The sequence below is a fragment of the Hyperoodon ampullatus genome (genome assembly GCF_949752795.1).
Source record: "Hyperoodon ampullatus genome assembly, chromosome: 19".
Lineage (NCBI taxonomy): Eukaryota > Metazoa > Chordata > Mammalia > Artiodactyla > Ziphiidae > Hyperoodon > Hyperoodon ampullatus.
In genome coordinates, this window is record NC_136932.1 from 26,590,630 (window position 1) to 26,614,496 (window position 23,867).

The 23,867-nt window shown below is 57.1% G+C and overlaps 2 protein-coding genes across 2 annotated transcripts; both read left to right on the forward strand.

Moving 5' to 3' along the window:
• Nucleotides 1-822: 822 nt before the first annotated feature.
• Nucleotides 823-3,779, forward strand: LOC307067645 (forkhead box protein J1-like; the record flags this gene model as incomplete). The annotated part of the gene is made up of 2 exons (XM_079725141.1): nucleotides 823-1,320; nucleotides 3,012-3,779. The coding sequence occupies 2 exons, from the start codon at nucleotides 823-825 to the stop codon at nucleotides 3,777-3,779; spliced, it is 1,266 nt and encodes a 421-aa protein (XP_079581267.1).
• A 14,599-nt stretch (nucleotides 3,780-18,378) lies between these two features.
• On the forward strand, nucleotides 18,379-21,335 carry LOC307067700 (forkhead box protein J1-like; the record flags this gene model as incomplete). The annotated part of the gene is made up of 2 exons (XM_079725243.1): nucleotides 18,379-18,876; nucleotides 20,568-21,335. The coding sequence occupies 2 exons, from the start codon at nucleotides 18,379-18,381 to the stop codon at nucleotides 21,333-21,335; spliced, it is 1,266 nt and encodes a 421-aa protein (XP_079581369.1).
• Nucleotides 21,336-23,867: the final 2,532 nt, after the last annotated feature.

The following is a 23,867-nucleotide window of genomic DNA, read 5'->3' on the forward strand; positions in this document are numbered from 1 at the left end:
AGCAGAGAGCCGCGGTGAGGGTGGGCGGTGGGAGGAATTTCTTTGAGAACCTTCCTTTGGCCCGGGCTGCGCTCTGAGCCAGGTAAGGGACGGGGAGGGCCGCAGGCCGTGGGAAGGGAGGGCGTCAGTAGCAGCCCGCTCTCCCATCCGTCCCCGACGGAAGTGGTGGGCCCGGGGACTGACATCAGAGGCGTTTGGGGGACACTCACTTCCCGCCCCCTTATAACTCTCTGTATTGTTTCCTTCCTTCCCCTTGATCCCCATCCTAATATCCCTTTTCAAAGATCAGACGTACTCCCCCGCCCCCCGACCCGTCGTGCTGCCCTCCTGGACTCTCTCGCCCCATTTCCATTGGTTGTGGACGGAGAGAGGGGGGTTAATTCCCCGCTTTGAGGGAGAAAGGGGTGGCCTCGCATGCCCCTACACTATTCCCTCGTTTGGCTAATTAAGTCTCCCCTAAAAGATCAAAGAGGAAAAGAACGAGGCGAACCCCGTGTGGGTCGGACCCCCGGGCACACCTTCTGTTTCCCAGACCTCGGCAGTAAAAGATCCTCCCCAGCTGCAGGAAGGATTTTAGTAAGAGCCTCCCCCCTCGCACACACTCGCCCCTCGTGGGTGGGGAAAGAGGGCTCAGTTCCCGCTCTGGTCCCCGCAGGCACCACATTCAGATTGGAGGAGGCTACCCCCGGATCGCGGGATGGAAGCCCGCTTCCGGGAGGCTGCGTAACTGAAGCCGCGGGAGTCAGCGGGCCGGAGAGCTCGGCGGCCACCCTCGGCTCGGCTCGTGGATGTTGACAGCCCCCTCGGAGAGTCCCCGCAGATATGGCGGAGAGCTGGCTACGCGTCTCGGGAGCAGGGGCAGCGGAGGAGGCCGGACCGGAAGGCGGCCTGGAGGAGTCCAACGCCCTGAATGACAGCCTGACCAGCCTGCAGTGGCTGCAGGAATTCTCCCTTCTCAACGCCAAGGTCCCCGCCCTGCCTTCGGGGGACACCGACCCCCACGGCTACCACGAGCTGTCAGGCTCGGCCGAGCCGGGGTCTCCCCTGGCGGCGGACCCCGCCTGCCTGGGGCAGCCGCACACGCCTGGCAAGCCCACGTACTCCTGCACGCCGCGGAGCGCCCCCTCGGGGCTGCAGGCCTCGCCTCCCGACGACGTGGACTACGCCACCAACCCGCACGTGAAGCCGCCCTACTCGTATGCCACGCTCATCTGCATGGCCATGCAGGCCAGCAAGGCCACCAAGATCACCCTGTCGGCCATCTACAAGTGGATCACGGACAACTTCTGCTACTTCCGCCACGCTGATCCCACCTGGCAGGTAGGGGAGGCACTCCCTCCCTCCCTCCCCATGCCCACACGGACTGGACTCACATCCCAGATCTGCAGGCCAAGTAGGCGCGGTACGGCCAGGGCCCCGAGAGAGGAAGGCCGTCGAGGAAGGACCTCAAGGGAGCCCAGTGCTTGGACTGCTGCCCCTTTGACTTCAGAGACGGAGGAGGGAGGATGTTCAGAGGGCTGTAGGGGTGCCGACATAGAGGTTCAAGTGGAAAGAACTTGTCACTCATCCGGCAGGCTCAGCCCAAAGACCAGGGCTGAACTATGCGTGGACACAGCTCCCCAGGGTAGGTTGATGGACTGAGGGACACATTTTTGTCCCAAGTCCTGGAATTCCTAGACACTACCCTCCTCGAGGTCAGTTTGTCAGGGCCTGACTGGAGGCAGAGCGTCGTTCCTGCCAGGCTCTGCATCCTGCCTGCTTTCAGTTGGCTGGAGGGGGTCTGGGAGGGGAGAGGGGCGTGCTGCGGGGTGTGAAGGCCATCTGTGTCCCAGTGGAAGGGCTACGGGGCCTTCCGAAAGCTGCTGTGCCAGCCCCCACCCCAAGCCCTCCCTAGTTTCCTGCCTTCACTCCTCCCCCTCTTCTCATCAACCTCCCTGGGGGGACAATTACCTCAGCCACGTGCTTTCCACAGGGGCTCTTTCCTCCCACACTGGCTTCATGTTCCAAGTCTCCGGAACCTGGCACAGAGCAGCCAAGGGGCCCAGGCCACCATGTAAACATCCCAGTCTTGCCAGGGGGTACTACTCACCTGCCGGCCCCACGCACCAGGCCCCAGAACCCTGTGCCCCAGCGTGGTTTGGACTGTGCACCCAGGCGTGAACAAGGCAGGATGGTGATTCAGGCTGGGCACACACTGCCCTGAGCATCTTCGACCATCAGGATCAGGGGCTACTTGGGGACAGAGACCCTGAGGATGCACAGATCCTTTCCCTGTGGCACAGGTCACAGGATCACAGTTCCTGTGATCCCAGCTATTCCACGTTTGCTTGGGCCCTGACCCTGGGGCAGGTACCATTTGTAACCTTGGTGAGAAAGCAGAGACCCTCCACCACCCCCCACCCTACTCCAAGCCTGAGAGGCCCCAGGAATGAGCGCTATGCTCTTGGCTGGGTAATAATCAACTGAGGCCTCAGAGCCTGGGGTGGGAGGAGGGGGACATGGTGGGTGAGGGTCCAGGCCAGCAGCCGGCTCTAGAAACAAGGAACGTCATCAGATCCTCCCACACTTCATCCCCCCACCCCCCCACACACACCCTCACACCCACTCACTCATTTCACAAACAGAGAAGGCCAGCCAGGCCCAGGCAGAGGGAGATGGCCGTCCAGGCCCTGGGGGAGCCAAGGCCTTTGACCAGAGGCCGCAAGCGGCGGGGTAAGGGAGGGAGGGCAGGACAGGGTGGCACTGAGAGCCACCCTGCGGCTCAGGGCTCGGATGACTGAGCAGGCAGATATCCTGGCAAAAGGGAACAAAAACCCCCGACAGCACTCCCAGCGCCTGGTGCCCCGTGGCTGGTGTCCCAGAGCCTCCCGGTCGGAGCAGCGCCTCTGTCTCCCCTGCCCCCATCGGAGAGAAGGTGGTGGTGGGACTGGCAGTGGCGCTAGGAGCCCCCCATCACTGAGCCCACCCACTCACCCAGCTGTCTTCCTTCTCTCCTATCTCCCTGTGTCCAGAACTCCATCCGCCACAACCTGTCCCTGAACAAGGGCTTCATCAAGGTGCCTCGGGAGAAGGACGAGCCAGGCAAGGGGGGCTTCTGGCGCATCGACCCCCAGTACGCCGAGCGGCTGCTGAGTGGGGCCTTGAAGAAGCGGCGGCTGCCCCCAGTCCACATCCACCCGGCCTTTGCCCGCCAGGCCGCGCCGCAGCCCAGCGCCGCCCCATGGGCTGGGCCACTGACCGTGAGCACCGAGGCCCAGCAGCTGCTGCGGGAGTTCGAGGAGGCCACTGGGGAGGCGGGCTGGGGTGCAGGCGAGGGCAGGCTGGGGCGTAAGCGTCAACAGCCGCTGCCCAAGCAGGAGGCCAAGGTCCCGCGGCCCTCCAGCCCCCTGCTGCTGACCCAGGAGGAGCAGGGTGAGCTGGAACCCCTCAAGGGCAACTTTGACTGGGAGGCCATCTTGGACGCTGGCACGCTGGACGGGGAGCTGGGCACGCTGGAGACCTCGGAGCTGATCCCGCCGCTGAGCCCCGCCTCACACGGGGACGTGGACCTCACCATCCACGGCCACCACATCGAGTGCCCTGTTACCTGGGGGCCTCCAGTGGAGCAGGCTACCGACAGCCTGGACTTTGATGAGACCTTCCTGGCCACATCCTTCCTGCAGCACCCCTGGGACGAGAGCACCCGTAGCTCCCTGCCCCCCGAGCCCCTCTTTGAGGCCGGGGATGCCACACTGGCCTCTGACCTGCATGACTGGGCCAGCCTGGGCGCCTTCTTGTAAGAAGCCAGGCCCTGCCCCACCTCCAGACAGCACCGAAGTCTGGACCCAGACTGCCCCCCTCCCCGCCAGTGCAGGCCCATGGACACCCTACCGCCCAGGCAGGGGCTGGGCCAGGTCACCCCGCCAGGCCACACGGCCCCCAGCCCAGGCCATCCTCAGATCCTAGTCCAGCAGGCTGAGAATTGGGGCCCAGGACCAAAACTGCTGCCTCCGCTCCCCAGCCCCCCATACACATAGTGTTTCGTTGATCCACTTCTTCCCTGCCCCAGAGACACGCTAAGGGCCCTGCACTATGAGAGCTGCGGCTTGGAGGGGCCCTGGCCAAGCTGGAAACATCAGTACAGGGCCCGCCCCAGAACACCTTAGCTTCGAAGCTTCTCTCTCTCCTGCTCTCCTCCCCAGGTCTCTATCCAGAGAAAGTTCCCAGGTACAAGAAAATACTGATTAGGTGACTGCAAATTAATACCCAAGAGGCCTCTCCCGGCAGTCTGTGAGGAGGAGCTAGGCGGAGGGGGGAAGAGAGAGGAGACAGAAATGAGGCCGGGGTGCTGGGTGGAGCCAGGAGATTTTCTAAGGCCTCTGGGATCTTCTGGCTTCATCCCTAGAGATGGAGCACAGGGTATGTGTCCCTAATCTTTGAGCCCAACTTGAGGCTGAGAGCAGCGGGGAGTTGGGGATCTGGGGGTTAGGGGCTGGGGCAGCCAAGCTGCAGGGGGAAAGGGGACAGACAGACTGATGTAGTGAGTGTAGCTATAGCGGAGGCTTAACTGGGAGGGACGCAGTGCTTGCTAGAACCACTGGGACCAGGAAGGGGGGATGGCCCCGTGCCCTTGCTTGCACTCCTGCGGGGGAGTGTCTTGCTCCACCATAAACCCCCTGGGCTGCATCCCACATCCACTCTCCTAACCCATCGGGCAATTTAACCTTTTTCATAGAAAGTTATTTACAATAAAAACATTTTTAAAAATAAAGTTTAAAAAAAATCTCAAACTGGACCTGCTTGCAACTTTCTCTGGGGAAAAGCATGGGCCAGTTTTGGGGAGGCCACGGCCCAAGGGGGAATGGCTGGGAGGAAGATGGGGGGCACCAAAGGCCTGCAGAGTGTCCCCTGATGCACTCCTCATGATCTCTGGGTCCCCAGAGAGAAAGGGGCTGAGAGGCGGCCCTCGGGGGTCCCCTGCAGCCAGGGCCTCGGTACCTCTATATGTGCAATGGGGAGACTGTACCCACAGGCCCGAGGAGCAGGCAGCAAAGGAGGCACAGCCCCCTCCCTGGCCCTGGAGACTCACTCACAAAGGCCGTTCTTGCCCAGGGCTCGGCTCACGTTCCCCACCTCGCCCAAGTTGAGGGCCTGCCCAGACTCACCTGCGGTCCTCGCCTGGGCCTGTCTCCAGCTCCTCCCTCCCTTGGTCCCTTCCTGAAGGGACAGGGTGTGAGGTCAGAGGGCCCCAGCCCCTGGGGCCCCACTTGCCACCCTGGGGTTCATTCACCCCGCCCAGGGCCTTCCCTCCAATGCAGGTTGGGGCTGAGGGAGGCCATCAGGGCAGACGGAAGACGGGGTGCCTAGACCCTACAGCTCCAGCCTGTGAGGAATCAACGTAGCAGAGTTCTGATGGGGAAACTGAGGCACAGCAAATATGTGACACTCGGCAGGCACCTTTCAACCCCCTCACCCCAGCTTTGCCTGGAACCCGTCTCTCCCCTGAGCCCGCACCTGGCCCCGCCAGCACGCCCTTGTGGTGCACAGCCCCTTCCCCCAGCACTCACGTGCACGTGCGCACAGACACACACACACACACACAAATGGGCACTGTCCTACACAATCCTGCCCAGCCTCCACGAGCCCCTTTCTCCTGAAGCCTCTTTCTTTCCTTGCACTCGAGGCTGGCTCCAGGACAACCTGGCATTCCCCCGCCAACTTGCTGCTTTCCCTTGCTAATTATTCCAAATATTTCAGAAAGGTGCGCACACTGCAGGGCCAGCCGGGTTGGGGCCTTACAGAGCTCAGGAGGCAGCCCATCCCCTTCCCACCGCTTGCTGAGGAGGCTGCCCCAGCCTCCCTCTGAGACTCCCTTCACCCCCTAAGCAACGACTCCCTCCCTCTCCCCACCACCCTCCGGCCTTCCTCCCCACGCTCCCCAGCACTGGGGGAACATGGGGGCTCCAGCCTCTCCACTGGTCCCCAGGCTCAGCCTCCAGCCCCCGCCAAAAGGGGTACACCCTGGATTGACAGGTGGGGCCGGTCACTGTCCCACCTCCTCACCCTCTGCCTGGGCCCATGCTGGGGGAAGAGGGGCAAGGTCAGGGGCTGGCAGAACTGCCTGCCAGGTAAGGAAAGGCTGAAGAAGCTTCTGGCTGCCAGGAAGAATCACCAGGTGCTCCTGAAAATCCCTATGCTTGGGACTAGCGTCTCTGGGGCTGGGACCCAAACACTGGCACTTTTAAGGGTCCATGGATGCTGCCAACGAGCAGCCAAAGCTAAGAGGGGGCTCCGAAGCGGCCAGAACACAGGGCTTCACACACCCTTTCAGCAGGCAGCGTTTGGGGGTTGGCGGTGGAGGGGGCGGGAAGCGTCAGTGCATCCTGTCCCTCCTATTCATCCCTGCCCCGGCCCTTGGCTGGGTGGCTTTTTCAAAAAACGTTCAGTGACTCCGTATTTCTTTAGAGATTCAATGTAATCCCAGTCAATATATATTTTGCGCCCTTAACAGTAAGTTGCAGACAGGCTGCCCCATTAGCACTAGATACTTTAGTGTGTGTTTCCTTAGAACAAGGACACGCCTCCATAATCCCAGTACCACCATCACAATCAGGAAATGAACACTGACCTGGTAATCCCATGTAACCGCAGACCCCCTTCACGTCTTGCAGATCACCCCAGTAATGCTCCTCTCCAGTCCAGCATCCCAATCCAGGACCCCATGTTGCACTGAGTTGTCCTTTCTCTTTTGCCCTGTGTGGCTTTGAGCCCATGACTCAAGCTCTCTGGGCAGGTTTCGCATTTCCTTTGATCTCCACTTTTGAGGTGAGAAGCCCTTCAGCCACTTCACCCTCAGGTGTGGTACAGTCCCTTCCCAAAGCAAGAAGCCAGCTTTCTGTCTCCTCACTTTCCACCTCTTCCCTATCCTCCCTCCCCCATGTATCGCCAGCCAGGAAAGGGATGAGGGGCAATGTTCAAGAACTCAGTCTTTGGGGACCCTCCCCGTCTGCCCACGGGACAGGCCACCCCCAGCTCCAGTGACGGGAAGGCCCCCGGGATGGGATTCCATGCTGGCCTGAAGCAAATGCGCCAGGCCTCCTGAAGAGCTGAGCTGAGGGCAGGAAACACTCTTCTCCCCGCCTCTGCCCCCCTCAACATACTGGGGACCAGACTTGAAGAAGGAAGGTCATGTCCATGGTGTCCTCCCAGATCAGCACCGACAGCGTCTCCTCCATGTCCGGCTCCTACATCGCCCCTGGCACGGAAGAGGACAGGGAGGCTCTCCCCTGCCCCCGGGCCGCCAGCAGGACCCCCTCAGAAGAAGCAGAGGTAAGAGAGGAGCATGGGATCGCCCTCGCCGCTCTGCTCTGCTCTGTATTCGAGTCCCAAGGAGCTCAGTCCAGGGCCTGCCAGGGAGATCAGCAAAGCCCCCCAGTGCTCAGGAGGGGAGCCCTGGAAAACAGGGTACCGTGTCGTTGAATCAAAGACTCCCTCAGATGTGATCTTCCATGTGGCACCACTTCTGTCCTGAGGACTTGGTTTGCGTTTGCTGCCAGGCGAGCTGGGTAGGAGAGCCGGTGACATCTGCACCTTGACTTTTGTTGCTCCTTTGCAGGTGACGCCAGCGGCGTCTCCAGACTGCAACTTTGCGGGCCTCGCCGCCACCGCCGAAGAGCAGGATGCAGAGGTAAGAGCAAGGTGGACGCTGGTGCCCCTCCCCGGTCAGAGGGACTGCCGGCGCTGGCAGAGGATGCAAATAGGATGGGGGCTGTTCTGGAAGAAGCCTTCCAAGCTGCTGCACTTGGATCTGTTAGAGGCAGGGTGCAGGCAGAGGGACTGTCCGATTAGCAGAGGGCGCTGGTCTCAGCGTAATAGGCGTGGGGTGAGTTCCAGAGGGAAGTCTTCCAGGGCAGACCCTTGAGAGGGTGTCTGTCCTCCAATTCACTTAGTATTTACCTGGCACAGCCATCTCACATCTTCCTGGCACTGGGGGACACAAAGACCGAGTGACATGGCTTTTGCCTGCCCACGCCCCCAATCCACCCATCCCACCCATCCCGGAGCTCCGTCTGATGGAGGAATCAGAGTTATAACTCAGCGTGAGAAGTGCTCTGACGGAGGTGTGGCCCAAGTATATGGAATGCCCAGCTCCCAGTGGGGACTCTACAACTTTCTCTTGAGCCAGATGTTCTCAAAGGAGTATCTGGATGGGATTGGGGATCCTAAAGGGTTTCTGAAAGTTTTATGATCTCACGGTTTGCTTTTTCATTTGACAACTTTTATTTCCACCTGAGAGAAACAGTGTGAGCTAAACTATTACCAAGGCTATTCCTGACAGTCCCACGGTCCCTCTGTAAGGTGCCTCAGACCTGGTCCCTCTGTAACGTGCCTCACACCTGGTCCCTATGGGCCGATCCTGCCTCGCCAAGCAAAATCTGCCTCTGCTGGGCCTCCCAGCCATCTCACACGGACAGGAAATGTATGCATACCATGAGGGTGATCAGTTCTGTCTTCTGACAATCAGTACACTCATTTCACTGCTTTATGGACTCACAGTGCCTTCCTTCTGTCCTAGGGAAATGATGTTCTAGAAGAAGAGGACGGATCACCCACACAAGAAGATGGTAAAAGACCTGGTCTTTTGCTCCCTTTTATTATATTTCTTTCCCGGGTATTCTCTAAAGGGTAGAGAAAGGGGCACTGGTGTGACTTGGTGGCACTGCTCAAGGGTGTTGCTTTGGGGAAAGGTTGTCTTCTTGATGGAATATCAAAGCAAGCAGGGTATCTGAGGACCTCAGCAGCCTTCCTGGCTCTTTCTGGGCCTCTGAGCCAAGGCTGCAGTAGATACATGTAGTTCTCCATCTACGTTGAGTAGATCCTGAAGCTTCTTGGGCAACTGCCATCACCTTCCTTCCTGCTTCAGCTTCTCAGCTGAGTCTCACAGAACTGCTCTAGCAGCCCCAAAGTTCATCTGCAGCAGGAGAACAGCTTCCTCCCCTTGGGGGAACCGACTGTTAGGCAGTAGGTTTTTCCTGCTTTAGTGAAGAAAATGGCTGATATTACAGTAGCAGAAGGATCACAGCCCTGGCGGCACAGCAAAGGTGAGGTGAAGAGACGTTAGCAGCTCAGCGTACACTAGTGTTTGTAGGCTATTGGAACGATTCTCTTTACCATCATTCAGGCCTCAAGTAGATAGTTTTTTTAAATTGGAAGTGTTGGTTTACAATGTTGTGTTAGTTTCTGCTCTAGAGCAACGTGAATCAATTATACATATACATATATCCACTCTTTTTTTTAGATACTTTTCCCATATAGGCCATTACAGGGAACTGAGTAGAGTCCCCTGTGCTCTACAGCAGGTCCTTATTAGTTATCTATTTTATATATAGTAGTGTGTATATGTCAATCCCAATCCCCAATTTATCCCTCCCCTCCCTTGCCCCCCACCATAACCATAAGTTTGTTTTCTATATCTGTGACTCTATTTCTGTTTTGTAAATAAGGTCAATCATATCTTCAGTCGGAAGAATTTTGTTTCTAGTAAGCCGAGAAGCGAAGGAACGACCTACATATAGAGCAAGGAAGTGGGGGGGGGGAGGTGACCTGGGAATCCCACCTGGGAATGTAGGACCAGGCGTCCCAGGAACCGGTGTGTCTTCCCTCTGCTCCTCTGAGGTGCCTCCACAGAAGGGCAACCTCCAGAGCAAACCTGGATCCCAGCCTGGATGCAGATGTCACACTAGTCACCTCTGCTTTGGCCATGGCAGATGCTTGGGGGGCGGTGTGGTGTGCAGGGGGTGCGCATGTGCACATGACCACTCTCTCCTGGCCAAGTAGTGCCAGAGGAGGGGTGGTCGCCCAGGCTGTGCCTCTGCCACACGCGCACGCCAACTAAGCCGGGGTTGGGCACTACCTCCCCTCGGTTGATGTCTTCAGGGCACAAGGCTCCGAGTTCTCCATTGTGATTGTCGTCCCCAGTAGAATATTTGCTTCTAAAAGGCACAGGGCAGTACGTGGTTTCCGCCTGACATTCCATACGTGGTTTCCACCTGACATGCTGTACGCAGTAGATGTATGTTTCTTCCTCTCCCTTTCACCAAGGAAAAAAAACCGGGTGGGGAGCTTGAAAAAATAACATCTAAAACTGTCCCCTTCCCATCTTACACGACTGTAGGTTTCTGGTCAGCCCCTTAAAACATCCTCAGAATAGCAAATTAAGTCTCAAAGAAAATAAATCATAATTTTGCGAACAATGCGATTCTTTGATTTGAGGTGCAAAATTACGGGACCAAAGAGCTTTAATTGCCATTTTATGTATTAGTCATTTCGCAGAGCCTTGTGGTCATAAACACACCCCACGTGCACCGACAGACACAGGCCGGAGCCCGGGGTCACTTCCCCCGTGGCTCTCCTAGCTCTTCCAGCCTGGCTTAGCTCTGCTCTGGGCCCGGGTCTGCGTGTCCGAATCCCACAGACCTCCCCAGGGTCTGATTTCCCAGGAATGAAGGCTGCAAAGGGGCCAGTTAAGGAAACGGAGCAGAACAGAGTGAGAACACAAACGTACCCACACACTTTCCTTTATTGTCCACTCTACCCACTTAATTATTGTCTTTTTTTTAACATATGATTTGATGTTTTTTTGTCTCCATCCTTAAGATTTTTATTTTAAGGACAGCAAAGCAGAGAAAAACACAGCCAGGTCCTCTCTAACTGCCTTTACTCCGTTACAGGCCAGAGGACATTCGCATTTCTAGGTATGGACTCTGAAAATAACAATGACTTTGACATAGCCAGCATGAAAGCACTGGACAATAAGCTGTGCTCTGCGGTCTGCTTACCCGGTGAGTGGCAGTCTGCTGAACATGAACTTGGTGGGAGACGCTCCCCTGCTCGCACCCCTGCTCTCACCCTGAGACACCCATCTCCTGCCCTGCAGTTCCTGCAAGAAGGCATGGGCTTTGCTAAGGTGCTGGGAGCCAGGTGCTGAAAGGAAGTGAGGCGGCCTCGGGAGAGTCCTTGGGCAAAGAGCGACCCTGCTCTAAGCGAAACGATTTGGGCATGGAGAAAGGCGCAAAAATACCTCCAAAGCCTTCCGATTTGACCTGACCGTGTCCCCTCCATCATGACCTTGCAGATCCCATGGCAGGGGGCCTGGTCTTGTTTCCATCAACAGGCAGTTTAAGGCAGACACGGCCTCTGTGATAAGGCCTTGGAAAGAGAGCCTGAGCCCTTGAAAAGGGAACCTGTAGCCCCTCAGAGGAGAGTGTCTAGTTAGGATCAGAGAGGAATTTCAAAGCCAGCATTTTATAGACTAGCTCTGTGACCCAGTGAGCCCTGGGCTACCACCAGTTGCCTTGTGCTCCCTAGATTTGGATCCCAAAGGAACGGTCAGGGGTCGAGGGTGACTCTTCTCCCTGGAGCCCTAACTCTATAAATTCAGTCAGGGCCATCAACGTGCCCCTTATTCCTTCTCATGACACTAAACTGAATCCGGGATGAGTTCTCAGGAGGAGCCCACCTGTCAGTCACACTCTGGGCACTGATGTCCCTCTGCTCCGTGCTCACCAAGGGCTTCACCAACCATGGCTCTAAAGCCACGTCTTGCCCGGTGGACTAGGTCGAAATTGCGCCTCCTGGGTTCATGGCAGAGACTGCCTTCATGTTGCGTGGTTTGTAATCTCTTAAACATGCCCTGGACATGCTTAAGCTTCAGGACAGCCACGTCCCATCGTGGGTCCAGTGCTTTACTCCCTTGGCAACGTGGCTACAGGTGCTGGAGGGACACAAACTCCTGTGGTTGCCACTCTCCATCAGCTTGCAAAAGACCCAGGTCCTCACCCCTCTGGCCCCATGCAGGCTTGTGGTGGAGGAAGCCGTAATCCCCAGAGACACCTCCCACGGCCTTCCCAGGGGCTCGCCAGCCTTTCCACTTAGCGTTGAGTCAGCCAGGCCTGGGCCAGAGCGGCTGAGCTCCAGGGTACACTTCACTTCCTGCCTTCCCACTCTTTACCTGGCTTCTGTCTGTCCATTTGTTTCTCATGTCTTTTTGCCAAATGTACATCTGTCTGTCCAGTTTGTTTATTTTGAAACTCATTTAGGTTATCCAGACTTCATGTGAAAGTTCATGTTCACCCACTCCCAACCCCAAGCTTGCTGGGCGCACGCACATCCGAGGGGCCCTCGCTGAGGCTTCCATTCCTAACTGGCAAGAGCCTGTATTTAATATGCTGAAATTTTCCAGGAAAAAAAATATTTGTGAGACTAGATTAATCCCTGTTCCACAAAAGCGGGGATGTTTCTGTGGCAAAGGTTACGGGCAGGATTTGTTTTGGTCACTAGCTGGGGAAGATGCCATCTCTGCCCTCGTCCGCCCTGAGTCTGTGGCAGCTGTGCTGGCCAGCCGCTCACTGGGCTTCAAGAGAGGAATCTTGGCTCCTGCCTCCCCGCAGTGGCTCCCCACCAACCCCCGTGTTTGGCAGAGAGAGCTCTTGGGAATTGTTTCAGCCACCCATGCTGGTGGAAACTGACCCCAGGTCTTGTGCTTCCTCCTCTCCCTAACTCCTTCCGGCCCACCTGCTGGTGGATGTTTATTCCACTCTGGGATTGCGGCAGGGGAGCGAGACCTGGAAGGAAAACACTGCCTGGGCTTCTTTACGGTGATCTCGGGAGCCAGCCATTCTCAGATTAAACTGCCTTCACCGTTCAGGCCAGACATGAAGCCGAATGACAGTGGTGGCTGCCGGGAGGGGGAGTTGAGGGTCGCATCGTAGCCTCACCCCGAGGTCTCAAGGGCTCTTACGGGAGAAGGAAAGTGCATCTGCTCTCTTGGTAAAATGTTTCTCGGGTTCTGCTGTTAGCGTCACACTGGTAGTAAAGAGCTGGGGAACTCTCTGGAAGCCTCTGTTGGGTTAATGTCGGGTTAATGACAGGAGCATCCACTGTGGTAGGGCCCGTGGAATCAACAGACTTCACCACGCTCAGCTGTAAGTTCAAAGTTCCATCCTATGACTGAGGTGCCTCAGGCTGGCTTGGCCGTCAGGACAGCTTCTCAGGCACTTGGTCCCCCTCTCCACGCTGTTTCCTTCCCCACATGGATGCCACCCCCCTCACGGAGCGCCCACAAGGAGGGAGGCCGGGGAGCATCCCATGGTCCACCCTCCCCAGGCCCACAGGTGCTCTGCCAGGAGCCCCAGCTGGCGGCAAGGATGGCTCAGATTCCCATCCTTGCTGCTCTCATCACCCTTGTGGGAGTGATGCTGAGAAAGCACCTGTGTCATTCCAGCACCTCTTCCCCTAAGAAGCCTCTGGGTCTTCTTTGGCCCCAAGACCAATGCAGTGGGGGAGGGCGATGGTATGTCCAGAGTTTGTTCTGCAAGGTTCTCAAAGGGAGGAAATCTGAGTTGACCATTGTAGGTGGTGAGCCGATTAGAATTGCGAGGCCGTGCTAGGTAGACGGGTCTCCAAGGAATCTGATGGAGTATCACACAGGCGGCAGGATAGTGGCCAGGGGACCAGTGACAATTCTGTGAAAAGGCTCTGGGGAGTGTGATGGGAAAAAGCAAAGATAATTTGAGTTTATTAGTGGAAATACAAATGTTTTTGTTTTGTTTTGTTTTGTTTTTTGCTGTACGTGGGCCTCTCACTGTTGTGGCCTCTCCCGTTGCAGAGCACAAGCTCCGGACGTGCCGGCTCAGCGGCCATGACTCATGGGCCAAGCCGCTCCGCGGCATGTGGGATCTTCCTGGACCGGGGCATGAACCCATGTCCCCTGCATCGGCAGGCGGACTCTAAACCAAGGGTAAGCTGTGACAAAGCGAAAGAGAGGCATGGACATATATACACTACCAAACGTAAGGTAGATAGATAGTGGGAAGCAGCTGCAGAGCACAGGGAGATCAGCTCGGTGCTTTGTGACCCCCTGGAGGGGTGGGATGGGGAGGGTGGGAGGGAGGGAGATGCATGAGGGAAGGGATGTGGGAACAGATGTATATGTATCACTGATTCACTTTGTTATAAAGCAGAAACTAATAAAAAAATAAAAATAAAAGACAAAGAAAAAAATAAATACTTGGGAAGAAAAAAAAAACTTTGACTCAAGACAAGCTGGACATGGAGGAGTGAGAGAGGGCAAGGGGTAGAGGAAAAGACATGTTTCTGGGTGGGAGCTGGTGTACCATCCACCGGGCACAGCTCCTGCGCAGAGGCCTGATAAGGAGCCCTCACCTCCACCCACCCACAGCAATCAGAGAAGAAAAGGAAATAAAAGGAATCCAAATTGGAAAAGAAGAAATAAAGCTGTCACTGTTTGCAGATGACATGATACTATACATAGAGAATCCTAAAGATGCTACCAGAAAACTACTAGAGCTAATCAATGAATTTGGTAAAGTAGCAGGATACAAAATTAATGCACAGAAATCTCTGGCATTCCTGTACACTAATGATGAAGAATCTGAAAGTGAAATCAAGAAAACACTCCCATTTACCATTGCAACAAAAAGAATAAAATACCTAGGAATAAACCTACCTAAGGAGACAAAAGACCTGTATGCAGAAAATTATAAGACACTGATGAAAGAAATTAAAGACGATACAAATAGATGGAGAGATATACCATGCTCCTGGATTGGAAGAATCGATATTGTGAAAATGACTCTACCACCCAAAGGAATCTACAGGTTCAATGCAATCCCTATCAAACTACCACTGGCATTTTTCACAGAACTAGAACAAAAAATTTCAAACTTTGTTTGGGAAAACAAAAGACCCCGAATAGCCAAAGCAATCTTGAGAACGAAAAACGGAGCTGGAGGAATCAGGCTCCCTGACTTCAGACTACACTACAAAGCTACAGTAATCAAGACAGTGTTTTACTGCCACAAAAACAGAAAGATAGATCAATGGAACAGGATAGAAAGCCCAGAGATAAACCCACACATAGACGGTCAACTTACCTTTGATAAAGGAGGCAGGAATGTACAGTGGAGAAAGGACAGCCTCTTCAATAAGTGGTGCTGGGAAAACTGGACAGGGACATGTAAAAGTATGAGATTAGATCATTCCCTAACACCATACACAAAAATAAGCTCAAAATGGATTAAAGACCTAAATATAAGGCCAGAAACTATCAAACTCTTAGAGGAAAACATAGGCAGAACACTCTATGACATAAATCACAGCAAGATCCTTTTGGACCCACCTCCTAGAGAAATGGAAATAAAAACAAAGATAAACAAATGGGACCTAATGAAACTTCAGAGCTTTTGCGCAGCAAAGGAAACCATAAACAAGACCAAAAGACAACCCTCAGAATGGGAGAAAATATTTGCAAATGAAGCAACTGAAAAAGGATTACTCTCCAAAATTTAAAAACAGCTCATGCAGCTCAATAGCAAAAAAACAAACAACCCAATCCAAAAATGGGCAGAAGACTTGAATAGGCATTTCTCCAAAGAAGATATACAGACTGCCAACAAACACATGAAAGAATGCTCAACATCATTAATCATTAGAGAAATGCAAATCAAAACAACAATGAGATATCATCTCACACCACTCAGAATGGCCATCATCAAGAAATCTAGAAACAATAAATGCTGGAGAGGGTGTGGAGAAAAGGGAACACTCTTGCACTGCTGGTGGGAATGTGAATTGGTACAGCCACTATGGAGAACAGTATGGACGTTCCTTAAAAGACTAAAAATAGAACTACCATATGACCCAGCAATCCCACTACTAGGCATATACCCTGAGAAAACCATAATTCAGAAAGAGACATGTACCAAAATGTTCATTGCAGCTCTATTCACAATAGCCCGGAGATGGAAGCAACCTAAGTGTCCATCATCGGATGAATAGATAAAGAAGATGTGGCACATATATACAAAGGAATATTACTCAGCCATAAAAAGAAACGAAACTGAGCTATTTGTAATGAGGTGGATAGACCTAGAGTCTGTCATACAGAGTGAAGTAAGTCAGAAAGAGAAAGACAAATACCGTATGCTAACACATATATATGGAATTTAAAAAAATGTCATGTCATGTTTACCTAGGGGTAAAACAGGAATAAAGACACAGACCTACTTGAGAATGGACTTGAGGATATGGGGAGGGGGAAGGGTAAGCTGTGACAAAGCGAAAGAGAGGCATGGACATATATACACTACCAAACGTAAGGTAGATAGATAGTGGGAAGCAGCCGCAGAGCACAGGGAGATCAGCTCGGTGCTTTGTGACCGCCTGGAGGGGTGGGATGGGGAGGGTGGGAGGGAGGGAGATGCATGAGGGAAGGGATGTGGGAACAGATGTATATGTATGACTGATTCACTTTGTTATAAAGCAGAAACTAATAAAAAATAAAAATAAAACAAAAATAAAAATAAAAACAATAAATACTTGGGAAGAACAAAAAAACTTTGACTCAAGACAAGCTGGACATGGAGGAGTGAGAGAGGGCAAGGGGTAGAGGGAAAGACATGTTTCTGGGTGGGAGCTGGTGTACCATTCCCCGGGCACAGCTCCTGCGCAGAAGCCTGATAAGGAGCCCTCACCTGCACCCACCCCCTTCAACCAGAGAACTTCCAACTGCAGCTCCTCAGTACCTGAAGAGCAGGAAAGCTGGTGACTGGAGGGAGGCTGGGGGACGGGAGGAGGAAGGACCACAGTCCACCGTTAGTCCGTCACTTAAAGGCTGGTGAAATTAATGGGGCCAATGACCCCAGTAAAAGAATTTGGCAAGTCCACGGCTTTCCTGGGTTTCACCCACCGGCTCTGTTTCCTCGGCTATCTGGAAAGAAGGGAGAGCACTTCCGAAGAAGCCTCTGGAATGTCAGCTTCTGGGAATCTTGCTGAGGACGGGGCGGGGAGGCAGCGCTTACCGGGAAACACTGGATTACCCTAGCCGCCTTGGGGTGTCTGCAAACGGGGCCGCGGTTTTTGCGGACCTGAGCGGCAGGTGGCATCCGAGAGTCAGACCTGCTTGCGGGCACCAAGACGAAACTCGGTCGGGAGACAGGGACAGGCCGCAGAAACGTGAGCAAGTGCCACTCGCAGCCCAGAGGAGAGGAAAGGAAAGCCCCAAGCATGCACCCAGCCCTGGCCCCCGCGCCACGGGCTGCGTCCCAGGAGCCGTCGCCACCTCTGAGCAGCCCAGATGGGAAGGGGGTGGGGCGGAGTACGGTTCCCGCGGCGAACTGCTCGCCGAGGGCCCCGGGGCCTCTGCGGGAGCGCCGAGCCGCGCGCCACTCCGAGCCCTGCGCGGGGCCCTCGGGCGGGAATGCGCGGAGCCGGGACGCGGTGGCGGGTAGGGGGCTGGGTCGCGCGCGGGAGAGGGCGGCAGGAGGGAGTTGGAAGAGAGTTACCGCGTGAGAGAGCGGTTAAGAGCCCGCGGTCTCGTTGGAGACGCCCTGGCCAATGGCAGAAGCGGAAGCTGTTTATATGGGCGGGGCGTCGCCACGGCAGCAGGAGACGCCTTGCGAGCGGCTACTGAGTGCCGGTCCACGGCCGCTGGCTTTCAGAGAGGCGCCGTCGGGCGTGAGTGGCGACCAGGATTGCTGGCTGGGCCCTCGAGCTGGGAGCGGAGAGCCGCGGTGAGGGTGGGCGGTGGGAAGAATTTCTTTGAGAACCTTCCTTTGGCCCGGGCTGCGCTCTGAGCCAGGTAAGGGACGGGGAGGGCTGCAGGCCGTGGGAAGGGAGGGCGTCAGTAGCAGCCCGCTCTCCCATCCGTCCCCGACGGAAGTGGTGGGCCCGGGGACTGACATCAGAGGCGTTTGGGGGACACTCACTTCCCGCCCCCTTATAACTCTCTGTATTGTTTCCTTCCTTCCCCTTGATCCCCATCCTAATATCCCTTTTCAAAGATCAGACGTACTCCCCCGCCCCCCGACCCGTCGTGCTGCCCTCCTGGACTCTCTCGCCCCATTTCCATTGGTTGTGGACGGAGAGAGGGGGGTTAATTCCCCGCTTTGAGGAAGAAAGGGGTGGCCTCGCATGCCCCTACACTATTCCCTCGTTTGGCTAATTAAGTCTCCCCTAAAAGATCAAAGAGGAAAAGAGCGAGGCGAACCCCGTGTGGGTAGGACCCCCGGGCACACCTTCTGTTTCCCAGACCTCGGCAGTAAAAGATCCTCCCCAGCTGCAGGAAGGATTTTAGTAAGAGCCTCCCCCCTCGCACACACTCGCCCCTCGGGGGTGGGGAAAGAGGGCTCAGTTCCCGCTCTGGTCCCCGCAGGCACCCCATTCAGTTTGGAGGAAGCTACCCCCGGATCGCGGGATGGAAGCCCGCTTCCGGGAGGCTGCGTAACTGAAGCCGCGGGAGTCAGCGGGCAGGAGAGCTCGGCGGCCACCCTCGGCTCGGCTCGTGGATGTTGACAGCCCCCTCGGAGAGTCCCCGCAGATATGGCGGAGAGCTGGCTACGCGTCTCGGGAGCAGGGGCAGCGGAGGAGGCCGGACCGGAAGGCGGCCTGGAGGAGTCCAACGCCCTGAATGACAGCCTGACCAGCCTGCAGTGGCTGCAGGAATTCTCCCTTCTCAACGCCAAGGTCCCCACCCTGCCTTCGGGGGACACAGACCCCCCCGGCTACCACGAGCTGTCAGGCTCGGCCGAGCCGGGGTCTCCGCTGGCGGCGGACCCCGCCTGCCTGGGGCAGCCACACACGCCTGGCAAGCCCACATACTCCTGCACGCCGCGGAGCGCCCCCTCGGGGCTGCAGGCCTCGCCTCCCGACGACGTGGACTACGCCACCAACCCGCACGTGAAGCCGCCCTACTCGTATGCCACGCTCATCTGCATGGCCATGCAGGCCAGCAAGGCCACCAAGATCACCCTGTCGGCCATCTACAAGTGGATCACGGACAACTTCTGCTACTTCCGCCACGCTGATCCCACCTGGCAGGTAGGGGAGGCACTCCCTCCCTCCCTCCCCATGCCCGCACGGACTGGACTCACATCCCAGATCTGCAGGCCAAGTAGGCGCGGTACGGCCAGGGCCCCGAGAGAGGAAGGCCGTCGAGGAAGGACCTCAAGGGAGCCCAGTGCTTGGACTGCTGCCCCTTTGACTTCAGAGACAGAGGAGGGAGGATGTTCAGAGGGCTGTAGGGGTGCCGACATAGAGGTTCAAGTGGAAAGAACTTGTCACTCATCCGGCAGGCTCAGCCCAAAGACCAGGGCTGAACTATGCGTGGACACAGCCCCCCAGGGTAGGTTGATGGACTGAGGGACACATTTTTGCCCCAAGTCCTGGAATTCCTAGACACTACCCTCCTCGAGGTCAGTTTGTCAGGGCCTGACTGGAGGCAGAGCGTCGTTCCTGCCAGGCTCTGCATCCTGCCTGCTTTCAGTTGGCTGGAGGGGGTCTGGGAGGGGAGAGGGGCGTGCTGCGGGGTGTGAAGGCCATCTGTGTCCCAGTGGAAGGGCTACGGGGCCTTCCGAAAGCTGCTGTGCCAACCCCCACCCCAAGCCCTCCCTAGTTTCCTGCCTTCACTCCTCCCACTCTTCTCATCAACCTCCCTGGGGGGACAATTACCTCAGCCACGTGCTTTCCACAGGGGCTCTTTCCTCCCACACTAGCTTCATGTTCCAAGTCTCCGGAACCTGGCACAGAGCAGCCAAGGGGCCCAGGCCACCATGTAAACATCCCAGTCTTGCCAGGGGGTACTACTCACCTGCCGGCCCCACGCACCAGGCCCCAGACCCCTGTGCCCCAGCGTGGTTTGGACTGTGCACCCAGGCGTGAACAAGGCAGGATGGTGATTCAGGCTGGGCACACACTGCCCTGAGCATCTTCGACCATCAGGATCAGGGGCTACTTGGGGACAGAGACCCTGAGGATGCACAGATCCTTTCCCTGTGGCACAGGTCACAGGATCACAGTTCCTGTGATCACAGCTATTCCACGTTTGCCTGGGCCCTGACCCTGGGGCAGGTACCATTTGTAACCTTGGTGAGAAAGCAGAGACCCTCCACCACCCCCCACCGTACTCCAAGCCTGAGAGGCCCCAGGAATGAGCGCTATGCTCTTGGCTGGGTAATAATCAACTGAGGCCTCAGAGCCTGGGGTGGGAGGAGGGGGACATGGTGGGTGAGGGTCCAGGCCAGCAGCCGGCTCTAGAAACAAGGAAAGTCATCAGATCCTCCCACACTTCATCCCCCCACCCCCACACACACACCCTCACACCCACTCACTCATTTCACAAACAGAGAAGGCCAGCCAGGCCCAGGCAGAGGGAGATGGCCGTCCAGGCCCTGGGGGAGCCAAGGCCTTTGACCAGAGGCCGCAAGCGGCGGGGTAAGGGAGGGAGGGCAGGACAGGGTGGCACTGAGAGCCACCCTGCGGCTCAGGGCTCGGATGACTGAGCAGGCAGATATCCTGGCAAAAGGGAACAAAAACCCCCGACAGCACTCCCAGCTCCTGGTGCCCCGTGGCTGGTGTCCCAGAGCCTCCCGGTCAGAGCAGCGCCTCTGTCTCCCCTGCCCCCATCGGAGAGAAGGTGGTGGTGGGACTGGCAGTGGCGCTAGGAGCCCCACATCACTGACCCCACCCACTCACCCAGCTGTCTTCCTTCTCTCCTATCTCCCTGTGTCCAGAACTCCATCCACCACAACCTGTCCCTGAACAAGGGCTTCATCAAGGTGCCTCGGGAGAAGGACGAGCCAGGCAAGGGGGGCTTCTGGCGCATCGACCCCCAGTACGCCGAGCGGCTGCTGAGTGGGGCCTTGAAGAATCGGCGGCTGCCCCCAGTCCACATCCACCCGGTCTTTGCCCGCCAGGCCGCGCCGGAGCCCAGCGCCGCCCCATGGGCCGGGCCACTGACCGTGAGCACCGAGGCCCAGCAGCTGCTGCGGGAGTTCGAGGAGGCCACTGGGGAGGCGGGCTGGGGTGCAGGCGAGGGCAGGCTGGGGCGTAAGCGTCAACAGCCGCTGCCCAAGCAGGAGGACAAGGTCCCACGGCCCTCCAGCCCCCTGCTGCTGACCCAGGAGGAGCAGGGTGAGCTGGAACCCCTCAAGGGCAACTTTGACTGGGAGGCCATCTTGGACGCTGGCACGCTGGACGGGGAGCTGGGCACGCTGGAGACCTCGGAGCTGATCCCACCGCTGAGCCCCGCCTCACACGGGGACGTGGACCTCACCATCCACGGCCACCACATCGACTGCCCTGTTACCTGGGGGCCTCCAGTGGAGCAGGCTACCGACAGCCTGGACTTTGATGAGACCTTCCTGGCCACATCCTTCCTGCAGCACCCCTGGGACGAGAGCACCCGTAGCTCCCTGCCCCCCGAGCCCCTCTTTGAGGCCGGGGATGCCACACTGGCCTCTGACCTGCATGACTGGGCCAGCCTGGGCGCCTTCTTGTAAGAAGCCAGGCCCTGCCCCACCTCCAGACAGCACCGAAATCTGGACCCAGACTGCCCCCCTCCCCGCCAGTGCAGGCCCATGGACACCCTACCGCCCAGGCAGGGGCTGGGCCAGGTCACCCCACCAGGCCACACGGCCCCCAGCCCAGGCCATCCTCAGATTCTAGTCCAGCAGGCTGAGAATTGGGGCCCAATACCAAAACTGCTGCCTCCGCTCCCCAGCCCCCCATACACACAGTGTTTCGTTGATCCACTTCTTCCCTGCCCCAGAGACACGCTAAGGGCCCTGCACTATGAGAGCTGCGGCTTGGAGGGGCCCTGGCCAAGCTGGAAACATCAGTACAGGGCCCGCCCCAGAACACCTTAGCTTCGAAGCTTCTCTCTCTCCTGCTCTCCTCCCTAGGTCTCTATCCAGAGAAAGTTCCCATGTACAAGAAGTACTGATTAGGTGACTGCAAGTTAACACCCAAGAGGCCTCTCCCGGCAGTCTGTGAGGAGGAGCTAGGCGGAGGGGGGAAGAGAGAGGAGACAGAAATGAGGCCGGGGTGCTGGGTGGAGCCAGGAGATTTTCTAAGGCCTCTGGGATCTTCTGGCTTCATCCCTAGAGATGGGGCAGAGGGTATGTGTCCCTAATCTTTGAGCCCAACTTGAGGCTGAGAGCAGCGGGGAGTTGGGGATCTGGGGGTTAGGGGCTGGGGCAGCCAAGCTGCAGGGGGAAAGGGGACAGACAGACTGATGTAGTGAGTGTAGCTATAGCGGAGGCTTAACTGGGAGGGACGCAGTGCTTGCTAGAACCACTGGGACCAGGAAGGGGGGATGGCCCCGTGCCCTTGCTTGCACTCCTGCGGGGGAGTGTCTTGCTCCACCATAAACCCCCTGGGCTGCATCCCACATCCACTCTCCTAACCCATCGGGCAATTTAACCTTTTTCATAGAAAGTTATTTACAATAAAAACATTTTTAAAAATAAAGTTTAAAAAAAATCTCAAACTGGACCTGCTTGCAACTTTCTCTGGGGAAAAGCATGGGCCAGTTTTGGGGAGGCCACGGCCCAAGGGGGAATGGCTGGGAGGAAGATGGGGGGCACCAAAGGCCTGCAGAGTGTCCCCTGATGCACTCCTCATGATCTCTGGGTCCCCAGAGAGAAAGGGGCTGAGAGGCGGCCCTCGGGGGTCCCCTGCAGCCAGGGCCTCGGTACCTCTATATGTGCAATGGGGAGACTGTACCCACAGGCCCGAGGAGCAGGCAGCAAAGGAGGCACAGCCCCCTCCCTGGCCCTGGAGACTCACTCACAAAGGCCGTTCTTGCCCAGGGCTCGGCTCACGTTCCCCACCTCGCCCAAGTTGAGGGCCTGCCCAGACTCACCTGCGGTCCTTGCCTGGGCCTGTCTCCAGCTCCTCCCTCCCTTGGTCCCTTCCTGAAGGGACAGGGTGTGAGGTCAGAGGGCCCCAGCCCCTGGGGCCCCACTTGCCACCCTGGGGTTCATTCACCCCGCCCAGGGCCTTCCCTCCAATGCAGGTTGGGGCTGAGGGAGGCCATCAGGGCAGACGGAAGACGGGGTGCCTAGACCCTACAGCTCCAGCCTGTGAGGAATCAACGTAGCAGAGTTCTGAAGGGGAAACTGAGGCACAGCAAATATGTGACACTCGGCAGGCACCTTTCAACCCCCTCACCCCAGCTTTGCCTGGAACCCGTCTCTCCCCTGAGCCCGCACCTGGCCCCGCCAGCACGCCCTTGTGGTGCACAGCCCCTTCCCCCAGCCCTCACGTGCACGTGCGCACAGACACACACACACACACACAAATGGGCACTGTCCTACACAATCCTGCCCAGCCTCCACGAGCCCCTTTCTCCTGAAGCCCCTTTCTTTCCTTGCACTCGAGGCTGGCTCCAGGACAACCTGGCATTCCCCCGCCAACTTGCTGCTTTCCCTTGCTAATTATTCCAAATATTTCAGAAAGGTGCGCACACTGCAGGGCCAGCCGGGTTGGGGCCTTACAGAGCTCAGGAGGCAGCCCATCCCCTTCCCACCGCTTGCTGAGGAGGCTGCCCCAGCCTCCCTCTGAGACTCCCTTCACCCCCTAAGCAACGACTCCCTCCCTCTCCCCACCACCCTCCGGCCTTCCTCCCCACGCTCCCCAGCACTGGGGGAACATGGGGGCTCCAGCCTCTCCACTGGTCCCCAGGCTCAGCCTCCAGCCCCCGCCAAAAGGGGTACACCCTGGATTGACAGGTGGGGCCGGTCACTGTCCCACCTCCTCACCCTCTGCCTGGGCCCATGCTGGGGGAAGAGGGGCAAGGTCAGGGGCTGGCAGAACTGCCTGCCAGGTAAGGAAAGGCTGAAGAAGCTTCTGGCTGCCAGGAAGAATCACCAGGAGCTCCTGAAAATCCCTATGCTTGGGACTAGCGTCTCTGGGGCTGGGACCCAAACACTGGCACTTTTAAGGGTCCATGGATGCTGCCAACGAGCAGCCAAAGCTAAGAGGGGGCTCCGAAGCGGCCAGAACACAGGGCTACACACACCCTTTCAGCA